At 44.7% G+C, this 14,358-nt stretch overlaps 1 protein-coding gene across 1 annotated transcript in view; it reads right to left on the bottom strand.

Annotated features, from left to right (window-relative positions):
- Positions 1-2,053: 2,053 nt before the first annotated feature.
- KCNK13 (potassium two pore domain channel subfamily K member 13) overlaps positions 2,054-14,358 on the bottom strand; it is a 140,935-nt gene continuing 128,630 nt past the window's right edge. The window contains exon 3 of the mRNA XM_030930908.1: positions 2,054-3,271. Coding sequence (XP_030786768.1) covers positions 2,379-3,271 — 893 coding nt within the window. The 3' untranslated portion in view covers positions 2,054-2,378. The remainder of the gene's footprint in view (positions 3,272-14,358) is intronic.

Raw genomic sequence — 14,358 nt, 5'->3', positions numbered from 1 at the left:
TCCCCACAGCACCTGGTACAGTACAGAGCCCATGAGAAGCTGTGTTTGGGGTCACAGGTTCCTAACAAGCATTTTGCAGTAGCTCCAGGATGCCTTCCCTTTAAGAGTGATATAGAGAATACTTTAAGATCTCTGACTTTGGAGCTGTGCAGCACTAAGTTCAAAGCCCACTGTTGCTGCTTGTTGAACTTCTATCAGGTACTTCTGGTATTGTAAAGAAAGCATCTGGGTTTGCGAGCTGGAAGGAAAGGCAACTGAGCCTGAAGAGGGACCTGTTGAGGAAGGGGGCAAGGTTGTGTGGAGTAGGGGCCAAGAGCCTGGACTGCACCATCAGGAGCCCTAGGTTCCTTCCCCAGCTGTACACTATCCACCCCTAAGGCCTCAGACAAGGGACAACCCCTGTGCCTGTTTCTTGGTGTCAAAAACCAGGAGGCTGGATGAGATGGTTTCTAAGGGGGTGCCACCAGCTCTGATGTTCTCTGCTCTACATTTCAGTTTCATGAGGCATAGGTTTTCAGCTTTGTCTTCTTTATGGTGGCTGTCTTTCTTTCATTTCTTGAGACAGAGTCTTGCTCTGTTGCCCAGACTAGAATGCAATGGCATGATCTTGGCTCACTGCAGCCTCCACCTTCCAGATTCGAGTGATTCTCTTGCCTCAGCCTCCCAAGTAGCTGGGATTGCAGGTGTGCGCCACCATACCTGGCTAATTTCTGTATTTTTAGTAGAGACGGGGTTTCACCATGTTGGCCAGGCTGGTCTCGAACTCCTGACCTCAGGTGATCCACCTGCCTCGGCCTCCCAAAGTACTGGGATTAAAGGTGTGAGCCACCGCGCCCGGCCTTTCCTCATCATTTCTGAAAGCGCTGTGTGTACACCACTCCTACCTTAGAAAAACAACAGCAATCATTTTTGAACGCTGCTGTCATCACCCCAAATGCATTCTCCTGTGTATATGAAGGTCGACAGCCTTTGTTCCTAGTGTGGATGATGGAGGTTATAAAACTAGACTCGTTACAGTCTCAGAAGGCACAAAGGAAATGCATCAAACCAAAAAAAGCCAGATTTCATTATCTGGCCTAGAATGATTCTCCAGTCAAGACACCAAAATGATGCTCACATCCGTGAAGGTCAATTTCCCATTTCCTTTTTCAGTGATTCCAATAAATGCCTGTTTAATTAGGTGCTTGTCCTCCACTGACCACAATGAGCACTCATGGAATCTTAGTTAATGAAATGAGGATTTATTACATTTTCCATTTTAATAAATAGTCATCTTTGCATTGGGCCCCCAAGCCCTGGTAAAAATGAAATGGTCTATATGACCATTCAAAGGGAAAATGTTAAGCTATGTTCTTTAGTTACAAAAGTGAGTCTCTCCCCCTCCCACGCCCCTACACCACCATCTTGCTGCAGTTTAAAGGCCCAAAGCTGAATTTAATTTTCTTATTACATTGAGGTCTCACAGATGCCACAGCCAGACATTAAGGCCTTAAAAATAAAAAGAAAGGGACAACAAAAAACAGAAACAAGTATAAAGAGTACAACAGGCCGGGCGCGGTGGCTCAAGCCTGTTAATCCCAGCACTTTGGGAGGCCGAGGCTGGCGGCTCACGAGGTCAGGAGATCGAGACCATCCTGGCTAACACGGTGAAACACTCTCTACTAAAAATACAAAAAACTGGCCGGATGTGGTGGCGGGCACCTGTAGTCCCAGCTACTCGGGAGGCTGAGGCAGGAGAATGGCGTGAACCTGGGAGGTGGAGCTTGCAGTGAGCTGAGATCCGGCCACTGCACTCCAGCCTGGGCGACAGAGCGAGACTCTGTCTCAAAAAAAAAAAAAAAAGTACAGCCGACATTTTCCCTATGCAGACATCACTGGCAGGTCTGCTCTGAAGGAAGCCTGGCAAAAAGAAAGCCCAGACACATCCCCAAACATTCTCCCCCCTTTTACAAATTCATTCATTCAGAGTTCTAGGGAAAGATGAGTTGTCACAATTTTTGTTCCCAAATAAGGAACAGAGAGCGCCTCAGGAAATCAAGGCTTAAGTAAAATCTATCTCCCCAGGCAGCTAAAGCTCTGAAACAAGATTAAAGGAACAAGGCAATGTCTAATGCTGCTTTTGTGATTTATTTTGAAAAGACTGAATTTAGACTTAAAGAATAAGGATCAGGAGACAAGCACTGAGGCTTCAGGCCCCCCATCCCTGGAAGGTGGCTGTTGGTTAGAACCCAGATCAGATTTCTAAAGATGGACTTGCAGAAGCTCCCAGGAACAGCTCCCAGAAGGAACAGAGCCAAGGCGTGGGGCTGAGCTCGTCCCCTGGGCGGCAGTCATCCTCCATTCTACTCTGGCCTCTGCCCAGCATCCACTCCTGGCTTCTATCTGTCCCCGCTGGTCTCTGCTAACCTGTTGTTCATGATTGCAAAGGCGCCCACGCCCCCTGAGAATTCATTGTCCCGGGCCAGCGTGCTGGTCTGGTGGGGGCAGCCATTGGCCATCTCAGACAGTTGCTTCTGCAGGATGGCCAGTGAGGCCTTGTTGGCTGCCAGCAAGTCCTTCATGGAGATCATCTCTCCCGAGAGCCGGCGCCCATCTGTGTCACTGTCTGCTACCCCGTCTGTCTCTATGGAGATGTTGCAGCGGTTCCGGATGCTGCCTGGCATCACCACATTCCTGCGTGATCGCAAGAGTCCTCTCTGGCATTGCGGGCAGCACCCGCTGTCCATTTTCCTCAGGATCCAGTTCAAGGACTGTTTGATGAGGATAGAGATGACATTGAACAAGGAGTAGATGCAGCAGACACCCATGAGGATGAAGACGAAGTTGGCAAAGCGATAGAGGCTTTGGCTCTCATAGTGGGCATTCTGGCTGCTGACCAGGTCCCCAAAGCCGATGGTGCTGAAAGCCACGAAACAGAAGTAGAGTGAGTCAAAGTAGCTCCAGCCTTCAATGGGGGTGTACATGGCCGAGGCGCAGCAGGAGATGAGGACGGAGGCCATGCATAGGATCAGCATGACGTAGTACACGGAGGGCTTCCAGCCGGCCAGGCTGTCCACCTCGCACTGCCCCGCATCCTTCAGGCTCTCCTGGGGCAGGGCCCCTCGTCTCCGGAGCTGCCGCTGGTGGCACGACTTCATGATGTAGGCAATGACGGTGATCAGGCGCTCCAGGAAGAGGTTAAAGAACAAGATGGTGCTGGAACACCCAACAAGGCCGTAAAAGATAAGAAAGATTTTTCCACCTACTGTTGCCGGAGTTGTCATCCCAAACCCTGTAGGAGAGAAAAATGAGAGAAGAGTAAGAGAAATCTTTGCTGTGAATGGGGTTTGGGTCTTGGCTTTGATGGCTGGCAAAGGACTTAAAGAGAGAGTTTCATAAAATTACTCAGCCCTAGTCTTTTAGGATGAGCAAGAGAATTCTCACCTGCTTTTGAACATACTAAGTGTTGTTCAGAGCTAGGCTGCTGAAAGCTGGTGTGGTGCTATTGTGCAAATCAGGAGAATAGCACCTCATCCTCGTGGTGGACACAGCTAGCAAAAAATGGCTTGGTGATGAGAATGTGGGCTGGATTTCAGCCTCCCTTCCCTTCTCTGCTAGATGTCCTTGTACAGTCCACAACCTGAACAACCATGTTTAGAGAGAGAAGCAAAGGCTCATACAAAGAAAAGGCTTATACAGACTCATCAGAATTCATTTATTCTACAAACACTTATTGACCTGGGGATAGAACTGTGGAAAAGACAGGTCTGGTCCCTGCCCTCATGGAGCCCTAGTCCAGTAAGATGATTGTGATATTGTATGGTAAGTGTGGTGCTAGACGGAGTACAGCGTTCTATGGGAGCTCCTAAGAGGGGAACCCATCTAAGAAGTGGGTTTTAGGAAAGATGAAGCAGGGAGACCTGAAAGCTAAAGAGGAGTTAGGCAGGCAAGAAGGGTGTATGTGTGTGGTGGTGGGATGGGGAAGTGGGGATGTTTCAGGCAGAGAAACAGCAGCCTCCCAAAACACTGGGATTATGGGCGTTTCTAGCATACATAGAAATGAGAAATTTGCTCAAGATCTACCCATCTTTTAAACCAAATTCTTCAAACACACACTTCATGCTTTTGGCATGACAACGGAAGTACTGGATGTTATACTTTTATAATCTATAAAATGTCTGTTTTGCCTTTGCCTCTAACTGTTCACAATTTCCACCCTCCTGACCTTTTACCTGTGCACACAGGCATACTGCTAAGAATGCATATTGTAGAACAATGAATGTTACTAAGAAAAACAGAAATAGAAAAGAAAGCGGTGATCCACTCAGGATTTCTCATGAAGGGGCAATGAGGGTCAGCCCACTCTCATCAGAAGAATGAGGGTTCCTTCCAAGCAAATGATTCAGTGAACATGAGAAGGCTGATGGTTGTGGGGGTTGGCATCAGAGTTACTCTGACTACAAACACCATTAAAAAATAAAAAGAATACTGAGCATGCCTCCCTGAGTCAGTTTCTTATTAAAATCAAACCATCAAACCTCTCTCTCTCTCTCTTTTTTTAAAGAGATTGGATCTTGCTCTGTCCCACAGGCTGGAGTGCTGTGGTGTGATCACACCTCAATGCAGCCTCAAACTACCAGGTTCAGGTGATCCTCCCGTCTCAGCCTCCCAAGTAGCTGGGACTGCAGCTGTGCACACCATGCCTGGCTAATTTTTAAATTTTTATAGAGAGGGGGGTCTTGTCTTATTTCCAGGACTGGCCTTGAACTCCTGGTCTTAAGTGATCCACCCTCCTCAGCCTCCCAAAGCACTGGGATTACGGCCATAAGCCACCATATCCAGTCCAGTTTTTCCTTATTTTCAAGTTCAAATTTCTGACTTGGGTCCCATCATTTGGATCACAAGAGCTCTCTCATGATCCTCCCTCCTGATAATACCCTACTTGTCACCAAGCTGATACAGTTCCTTGTTGCTACAGCTCAGTCAATGGCTGCCTCCCAGTGCATCCTGGAAGTATTCAGACCAGACCTTGAAATGTGTGTGCTTTTGGGGTTATGACCTGCTGGTCTGCTCAAGTCAAGCCAAGGGGCCACTTTATGTATTACCATTTAGAACTAAATACAATTTTCCTTTCTCAGCACACAAGGATCCGCATTTGGGTAAGAAATTAACAGCATGTAACCAGGAAACTAGAGGAAGATACCGAGTGTAGCTTTTGAGCTAGATGGGATGGAATGGAATTGCCAGGATGATTTGGGAAGGGAGGATGGACGGACAGGGAATAGTTCCATTGAGAATTACTTAGGGCCCTTCATGGTAGAGAGAAAATCAGACCATCATCTCTTCTCTGGGAACTCTTCAAAATCAAAGTCCCTCAGCAATTCTTGGCAGTGGAGGTTCAATGTAGACCCCAAAGCTGCAAGACCAGAGAGTACTGCTGCTATAGTTACTAAACACAGGGATCTGAATGCAGTAAACATGCAGAAAAAGGGGGAAACATTTATCTGGGGCCATTTATTCTAGAAACTTCATGGATGAAGTCCATGAAAATAGGGAAGGTTCAGAAACACGAAGAGAGGTGTGTGGGCTGGGGGAGGGTCCTTTCAGACAATTAGAAGAGAACATTCTCAGGTAGTCCTCGCCTGTTTTAGAGGTGATTTAGTCATTCTACTCTCAGAAAGCTGAGCAACAGGAGTTGCTATGGATTTGCTTCCAGCCACAGTGATAGCAATAATTTACGGAGCACCTGTTAAGTTCAAGGCCCTGCATTACATGTCTGGGCCTCTGCCATGGTTTGAGTGTTTATGTGTCCCCCAAATTCATATGATGAGATCCATCACCCATAAGGTGGTGGTATTAGGAGGTGGAGTCTTTGGGAGAGGTGAGTATGTCGTAAGTGTGGTGCTCTCATGAATGGGATTAGTGCTCTTATAAAGAGGTGATTCATTCATTCCTTCCTCCATCGGGGGACACAAGAAGGTGCTACGTATGAGGAAGCAGGGCTCTCGCAAGATACTCAACCTGCTTATGCCTTGATCTTGGACTTTCCAGTCTCCAGAATCATGAAAAATAAACCTCTATTGTTGATAAACCTCCCATTCTTTGGTATTTTGTTACAGCAGCCCATGTGGACTAAGACAGCCAAAGAAGATGACACAGACAAAGTCCTTGATCCCAGCATCCAAGGCTGAGACAAAGTAACTACTGTGCCCACCGTGGGCTGGGCATGGTGGCTCACGCCTGTAATCCCAGCACTTTGGGAGGCCGAGGTGGGCGGATCATGAGGTCAGGAGATCGAGACCATCCTGGCCGACGTAGCGAAACCCTGTCTCTACTAAAAATACAAAAATTAGCTGGGCGTGGTGGCACGTGCCTGTAGTCCCAGCTACTCAGGAGGCTGTGGCAGGAGAATCGCTTGAACCTGGGAAGTGGAGGTTGCAGTGAGCCGAGATTGTGCCACTGCGCTCCAGCCTGGTGACTGAGTGAGACCCTGTCTGAAAAAATTAAAAAAAAAAAAAAAAAAATTAAGCTGCTCTGAGTCAAGGGCCAACACAGAAGCACCATGCAGTTATCTGGGCTTCAGGGTCCCACATGCAGCCTCGCTTTGGGATGAGTGACATAGGCAGAGACAGTGAAGTGCTGATGCCAGCAGACACACTTGATGAGCTGATTTTTCCAGTGAATGAGGTTTCTAGTGACATGTTCCAGAGATTTAACATTTCTAGATTCTCTTATTTATTTGGTTTTAACATACTCAATTTTGTTAAAGGAGGGATAATCATGACTTTTGGTTATTTACTGTTTGATAGATGACTGCCATCTCTCCAATCAGCAAAAGTAACAGAAAACTGTACAAAAGGTGGTATTGACGGAAGCAAAGGGAGACAGCTTCCTCATGTCTGCAGTTGGAGATGTGAGAAGTGGTTTTACTACTCTCAGTGCTAAAAAGTGTGGAATTAAGCTAATAACGTAGGCTTTTCCATAGAAAGCCTCCCCTTTTTTGAGCCCCATAATGCTGAGAGTTGAAGATGGCTCAGATGGTGAATAATAACCCTCAGGGTCCTTTTCTGGTAGAGGAAAAGGGCTCAGGGATTATTATCAAAGGCCTTCCCTCTGCCAGGCTGTGTGCTTGTCAGCAACTCCTCACACCCACACTGGTGAGCTGGGCATTATTAGTCTACTAGTTGCATTTGACAAATGAGAAAACAACTACAGAAGCTGAGTGGTTTGCCTAAAGTCATAAAACCAGAATCAGAACCTAGATCAGCTTGTCTCCCAGGCCTGTGCTTTTCTCCACCTGACTAGGCTGAGTGTAGCTCACTGTCATCACTGTCAAGGGTACAAGCCACGAGCAGAATGGAGGAAAGGAAATTAGCCAAGTGTCCATAGTTCAATGCTTTATACAGACACCCAGACTGCAGTGGCTGCCAAACCTGGTACCAAAATCAGGGGGCGTTTGGCTGGCATCAGAAGCTAAAACCTTAAAATTTTTATGTACTAAAACATATAAAACATATATTTCTGAATGTATATATGTCTCTTCCAACAAATGATATAATTACATCAGTTTAAAAACCTGTTATGCCCCATGCATTTCAGTCTCCCCATATTTTGTAGGCATACAAATGAAACTGACAGTCACAGGTGGTACTTTTCAATACCTAATATATTCCCTGTGCTTCGAGCCTGAAGTCATCTGATTGGTGTTCAGCCCCTGAGTCTGGGAGCAGATGAGCGGGTAGAGAAACAATGGCTCATGAGGTTGGCTTGGAGGCCAATGAAACTCACAGCTGATTTGGTCTAGTTCCCTTAAATCATTTCAGACCTCTGTTAATGTGCTTGTAATTTCTAGGGCAGATTCTGGGACCGATCCCAGGCTCTCTGCTGTCCTTGGGGCTAGGAATAAAGCTGCCAGGACTGCCAAGGTCCCAGTCAACCCCCACAGAACACTTCACTGAGCCCATGAAGAGCGGGCCCATAGTCTCCCAGCCTTTTATGTATATGCTGTCAACTACATATTTTTTTTTCAAAAATCAATTAAGGTAAAAAAAAAAAAGTAAAAGCTTTTTATTATGATATTTTTCAAACAGGCACAAAAGTAGAGCAAAAAGTGTAATAAACTCCTATTTTCCAAATTATCAACATTCTGTCAAAACCATGCTTCTCCCATCCCACCCCACCCCATCCCCTTTATTTGCTGGTGTATTGTAAAGTTAATCCCAGATAACATACCATTTCTTTGATGAACAAAGACACATCTTTAACTGCCAAGGGCTTTATTTTTCCAACATAACCACTGTGCCATTACCACACCTAATAATATTAATACTAATTCCTTAATATCAAATAATACCCAGTCCATATTCACATTTCTCAAAATTATCTTTTTACGGATGATTTGTATGAATCAGCATCCAACAGGCTGCACCCACATTTAGCATAGCTCTTCAGCCTCTTTCATTCATTAACAATCTCCCCTCTCATTTGGTATGCCCTTGATTTCTTGTGTCCTGTAGACTTTAATCAGATTTTTTTTTTTCTGGAAATACTTGAGGGTAGAAAAAAGCATTTTGTATTTCAAGAGTGTTCTTATATGCAGAGGCAACTCTCAAATGCTACACAAGGACGTAAAAATTGGTATAAACTGTCTGGAAAGCAATTTGGGAATATGTGTCAGACATTTTTTTTCTGTTTTTATTTATATATTTTTTATTTTTCATTTTTATGGGTACAGAGTAGGCGTATCATGAGATATTCTGAGACAGTCATATAATGCATAATAATCACATCAGGGTATCCTTTTTATTCTGCTTTGTTTTTGTTTTGCTTTTAGGAATATATCTCCCAAATTACGACTAATGTGACCAATTATGCACATGGATGTTCACCATGTCTTTACTTTTAATAATGAAAATCCTCAGCAACCTAAATATCAGATAATGGGGAAATGACTAAATAAACTAGCCATTAAAATTGTATATCTAACCAGTTCTCAATGACTGGTGAAAATGTTAAGTGGAAAAAAGCAGAGCAACTTTGTGTGTCTGCAGCATGAGTCACGCCTGACATATGGGGCATCCTCATTAAATATTTGTTGGATGAAGGAATAAACTTTGTAAAATATATTTATGTAGCTATATACTGCAGCAATTAAAATGCTTTTGGCTGCCAGGAACAGCAAATCATAAATAAAGGTGGCTTAAATATACAGGGGCTAGCTCCTAGAACATGAAATTGAGAGAGAGGGCAGCTCCAGGGATGGTTAATACAGTGGCTTTAGAATATGATGCATGAATCAAGACTGACTTCTTCCCAGCTCTGGTCCCACCACCATGTCAGCTGGCTCCCTTCACACCAACAGCTACAGGAACCGCTCCCTCACACACCAGTGTCCAGAGTCAGAAAAATGGTTTCCTACTTTGTGTATCCTTTCCAGAAATCCTCAAGCAAAATTGCCATTATATACCACTGACCAGACCAAGTTACAAGCCCACTCAGAAAACCAATTATCTATAAGACGAAGGATTCCTCTGCTCAGGATTCATCAGATTCCCTTGGGGGAAGAGACAGACCCCAGAAGTGACAAGGTCTGCCACGGACATACATGGAAAAAGGGAAAGAAAAGAGAAAAATACACAAAATTATCAATCAGGTTATTTCAAGGTGATGACAACACAAGTGATTTAATTATTTTCTAATGTTTTATCTTTCATTACTTTTTTTAAAAACTAGCCAAGTGCAGTAGTGAGAATGGGGGAAGGAGTAGAACAAAAAGTGCTATCTGTAACTGTGAACAATCAATTGAAATAACTCACTACCTTCAGACCAGCCTCTTTCATTACTGCTTTTTGCTTTTTTTTTTTTTTTTTTTTTTGAGACAGGATCTCACTCTGCTACTCAGGCTGGAGTGCAGTTGTGTGATCTCAGCTCATGGCAACCTCCGCCTCCCAGGTTCAGGAGATTCTCCTGCCTCAGCCTCCCAAGTAGCTGGGATTACAGGTGTGCATCACCACGCCCAGTTAATTTATATATATATATGTGTGTGTATATATATACGTGTGTGTGTATATATATATATTTTGAGACGGAGTCTCACTCTGTCACCCAGGCTGGAGTGCAGTGGCATGATCTCGGCTCACTGCAACCTCCGCCTCCTGGGTTCAAGTGATTCTCCTGCCTCATCCTCCCAAGTAGCTGCGACTACAGGCACACGCCACTATGCCTGGCTAATTTTTGTATCGTTAGTAGAGATGGGGTTTCGCCATGTTGGCCAGGATGGTCTTGATCTCTTGACCTCGTGATCCACCTGCCTCGGCCTCCCAAAGTGCTGGGATTACAGGTGTGAGCCACTGAGCCAGGCCTCTTTCATTATTTTTAAACTGAGAAAAATCTGTTTCTCAGCAGGTTTTCTCAAGTTGCAGTCAAACACCTGTGCAGACACCTGCAGCGTACCTCTTGATTCATTCTTCTCAATACTCCGAGGAACCAAAGCTTGACTTGCATATACTTTCCCACAACCTTTTTGATGCTAACAGTTTAAACCTTCTCATGTGGGATAAAACTACAAAAGAATTGGAAGACCATTTTTTCGGTAAAAAGCCCCTCCAATTTCAACTGGGATGAAGAAAGGAGGCAAGAACAGACTCCTGTGGATTATTCTTAAGGGTGAGGTGGGGGATGGGAAGTGGTTCAATGATGGAAGATGTAGAGGATCAACAGGAAGCCCTGAGTTCTCACTGGGCCCATTGTATTTAGGTGGATTAAGGAACCACAACTCTCAAAGCTGGACAGACTTCATGACCTTCTAGTTCAAGCTTTTCAAGTTACTGCTGGGGAAACTGAGGCATCCATAAGCCAGACAATCTTCATAAGTTGTGGAGGCTTGGCTGAATTCAGATTCCATGTCTGCAGTGCAGATGTCTCTCCTCTCCTCTTCTCGCTCGTGGTACATAGTTTCCAAAGATTATTTCAAACAAATTGCTCCCATCCTTGTAAGCACTTGTGGTTCTTCCCATTAAGAGAGGAAGCTTATTTCCTCTCTCCTTGAATCTTGCATGGCCCTGAGACTTGCTCTGGCCAGCAGAATATGGTGGGAGTGATGCTGTGCTAGTTCCAGGCTTACGCTGTCAGAAGCTTAGGAACTTTAGCTTCCTCTCTCTGGATCCCCTAGATACCACGTAAGAAGGGTGACCGCTCAGCTGGAGAGACAAGCCCAGCCATTCCTAGATGAAGTGCCAGGCACTAAGTAAAGCCCAGCCAAGGCCACAGCTGGATGCAGTCACAAGAGTCAGCAGTTGACACTGAGTTGAGCCAAAGAACTGCCAGCTGAGCCCAGGAAATTCACAGAATTGTGAGATACATCCATGGTTGGTCAAACCACTCATTTGAGGAGGTTTGCCACATAGCGATGGATAATGAAATATCTTCTGTCTAGGACTTTCAGTGTTTTCAACAGGCACCTCTTTCCCTCTATCTTCCTCCTCTTCTTCAGCTCCCTGCTCCATTCTCCATGGAAAATTAGGTGTGAGGGACTTCAAGGAGCTTCAAGAGGAGGCCTGCAAGGGATGTGGAATTTAATGGAGGTTCAACTTGTAAATCAAGCAAGCTGTTGAACCTGTTTGATTTTAAGGACCAGCCTCCAATTGAAGGCAGGGGTAGGAGGAAGAGAGCATTCTATTGTTGATAAATATTTGGCTGCTTCCCAAATTGGGCTATAAGAATAGTGTTTCCACAAACTTTTTTGTACATGTCTTTTTGAGATGAAGTAGAGACCCCTCTTAGGAGCCTGCTGGCCCACTCCCAAATCCACAAGCATGGACATAAAAGAAAATCTTGAGTTCCTTTAGGGGAAATTCCAGTTACCTAGGTACCCCTGAGAAGGAAATGAGCAACTTGATGACCAAGAAGGTAGTAGTAGCTTAAAACAATAGCTAAGGAAGCTAAAGTCACAAGATTTTTGGTTCCCTATAGAAACTAAAGATAACATCTTAATATATGTCTCCAAGTTGTTTTTCAGAAACCTGGATCCCCACCAAATGGATCCACTGGCATGTACATCTCAGATAAGGGGGAATTGAGGACTGAACTCTGAATGCTATTCTTTGTTCTAAAGTTCTTCCTGAGCATCCTGGAGGAGGTCATGATCATTAGCCAGAGCTAACATTCTTTTCTGCTGACCCCACATTTTTATTTTATTTTATTATTTATTTATTTAATTTTTTTGAGACAGGGTCTTGCTCTGTCACCCAGGCTGGAGTGCAATGGCATGATCATGGCTCGCTGTAGCCTCAACCTCTGAGGCAAGAGGTTGCCTCAGCCTCCTACGTAGCTAGGGTGTACAAGACCAAACAAAACCAATTTTTGGATTTGAGGTCTAATGTTGCCCAGACTGGTCTCAAACTTCTGGGCTCAAGCAATCTGCCAGTCTTGGCCTCCCAAACTGTTGGGATTACGGGTGTGAGCCACCATGCCTGGCCTGACACCCAATTTTTAAACAAAGCTTCTTTTCCTTAACTAATTATAAATCGGAAAATCTTTGAATCTACCTGATATGGTTTGGCTCTGTGTCCCCACTCAAATCTCACCTTGTATTATAATCCCCACATGTCAAAGGAGGGACCCAGGGGGAAGCAGTTTCCTCCATGCTGTTCTCATGATAGTGAGGGAGTTCTCATGAGATCTGGTTTTATTTATTTATTTATTTATTTATTTTTGAGATGGAGTCTCGCTCTGTCTCCCAATCTGAAGTACAGTGGTGCGATCTAAGCTCACTGCAAGCTCTGCCTCCCAGGTTCACACCATTCTCCTGCCTCAGCCTCCTGAGTAGCTGGTACTACAGGTGCCCGCCACCACGCCCGGCTAATTTTTTTTGTATTTTTTTTTAGTAGAGACGGGGTTTCACTGTGTTAGCCAGGATGATCTTGATCTCCTGACCTCGTGATCCACCCGCCTCGGCCTCCCAAAGTGCTGGGATTACAGGTGTGAGCCACCACACCAGGCCGAGATCTGATGGTTTTATAAGGGGCTCTTCCCTCTTTGTGCTTTCTCTTGCCTGCTGCCATGTAAGACATGCCTGCTTCCCCTTCTGCCATGATGGTAAGTTTCCTGAGGCCTCCTCAGTCATGCAGAACTGTGAGTCAATTAAACCTCTTTTCTTTATAAATTACCCAATCTCCGGTGTTTCTTTATAGCAGTGTGAAAATGGACTAATACACTACCCATGATCTGTAAGCCCTGCTTCAAGATATCCTGCCCTTTTAGGCCAAACCTATGTATAATCTTCATGTATTGACTCACAATTCTGCTTGTAACTTCCACTTTCCTGAAATTTTCCCTTGCTTGCAAGTCATTGGGAAGTTTGCGTCTTAAACGTGAGCTGCCTGATTCTCCTTGTTTAGTGCCCTGCAAATAAACACGCTCTTTTCTCCCCATTTCAAACCCTGGTGTGGATGTCTGGCCTTACTACACCAGGCAAATGGACCCCAGTTCAGTTCAATAACATTTTGGTGACCATATGTACACATTTCTCTTGGATACATATACTTATGAATGTAATTGATGACTCACATGATATGAATATGTTCAGCGAAGTGGATGTACAAATTTACCCTCCCCTCATCAATGTTTGAGCTTCAGTTCATATTCTTCATATTCTTTTTGAATTTTTAGAGGTGGAGTCTCACTCCATCACCCAGGCTGGAGTGCAGTGGTGCAATCGTAGCTCACTGCAGCCTCAAACTCCTGGACTCAGATGATCCTACTGCCTCAGCCTCCCAAGTAGCTGGGCTACATGCATGAGCCACCATGCCCAGTATATTCTTCATATTCTCGCTGATATTCATTGTAACCATTCTGGTGGATACATAGTGGTTTTCATACGCATTTCCTTCATGTCTAATTAAGTTGAACATCTTTTCATAGGTTTCACAGTCATTTGGATATTCTCTTTAGCACCTGCTCACTTATTTTGGCCATTTCTCTTGTTTATTATTGATTTCTAGGTGACATAGAAACATTGAAGCTCTAGGCCTTGAGTGAGGCTTGGAAGGGGGCAGGTTTGCTGGGTGAATTTACTGCCTCATTCTTGCAAGGGCAGTGGGTTTCACACAATCAGCTTGGCCAGCCTTTTATCTTTCACAAAACTCATTTCTCTGATTGAAAATTATTTCTAGCTTTTTTATCCTAGCCAATTCACTCTGTGGTGCAGATTCTGATGACAATGTTGATCGTGCTTAATATTTGGCTGCTAGTAACCTCTTTAGAATGGATTCCAAAATAGACACTTGCATGCCAACTGCCTCTCAGGTATAAATTGAAGTGAACTTATGCAAAACCACATACGTATAACACTTTATGCTGAAGTGTTTTACGGTAAGTGAC

This window comes from Rhinopithecus roxellana, chromosome 5 (genome assembly GCF_007565055.1).
Source record: "Rhinopithecus roxellana isolate Shanxi Qingling chromosome 5, ASM756505v1, whole genome shotgun sequence".
Taxonomy (NCBI): Eukaryota; Metazoa; Chordata; class Mammalia; order Primates; family Cercopithecidae; genus Rhinopithecus; species Rhinopithecus roxellana.
This window is presented reverse-complemented; position numbering and strand designations above follow the sequence as displayed.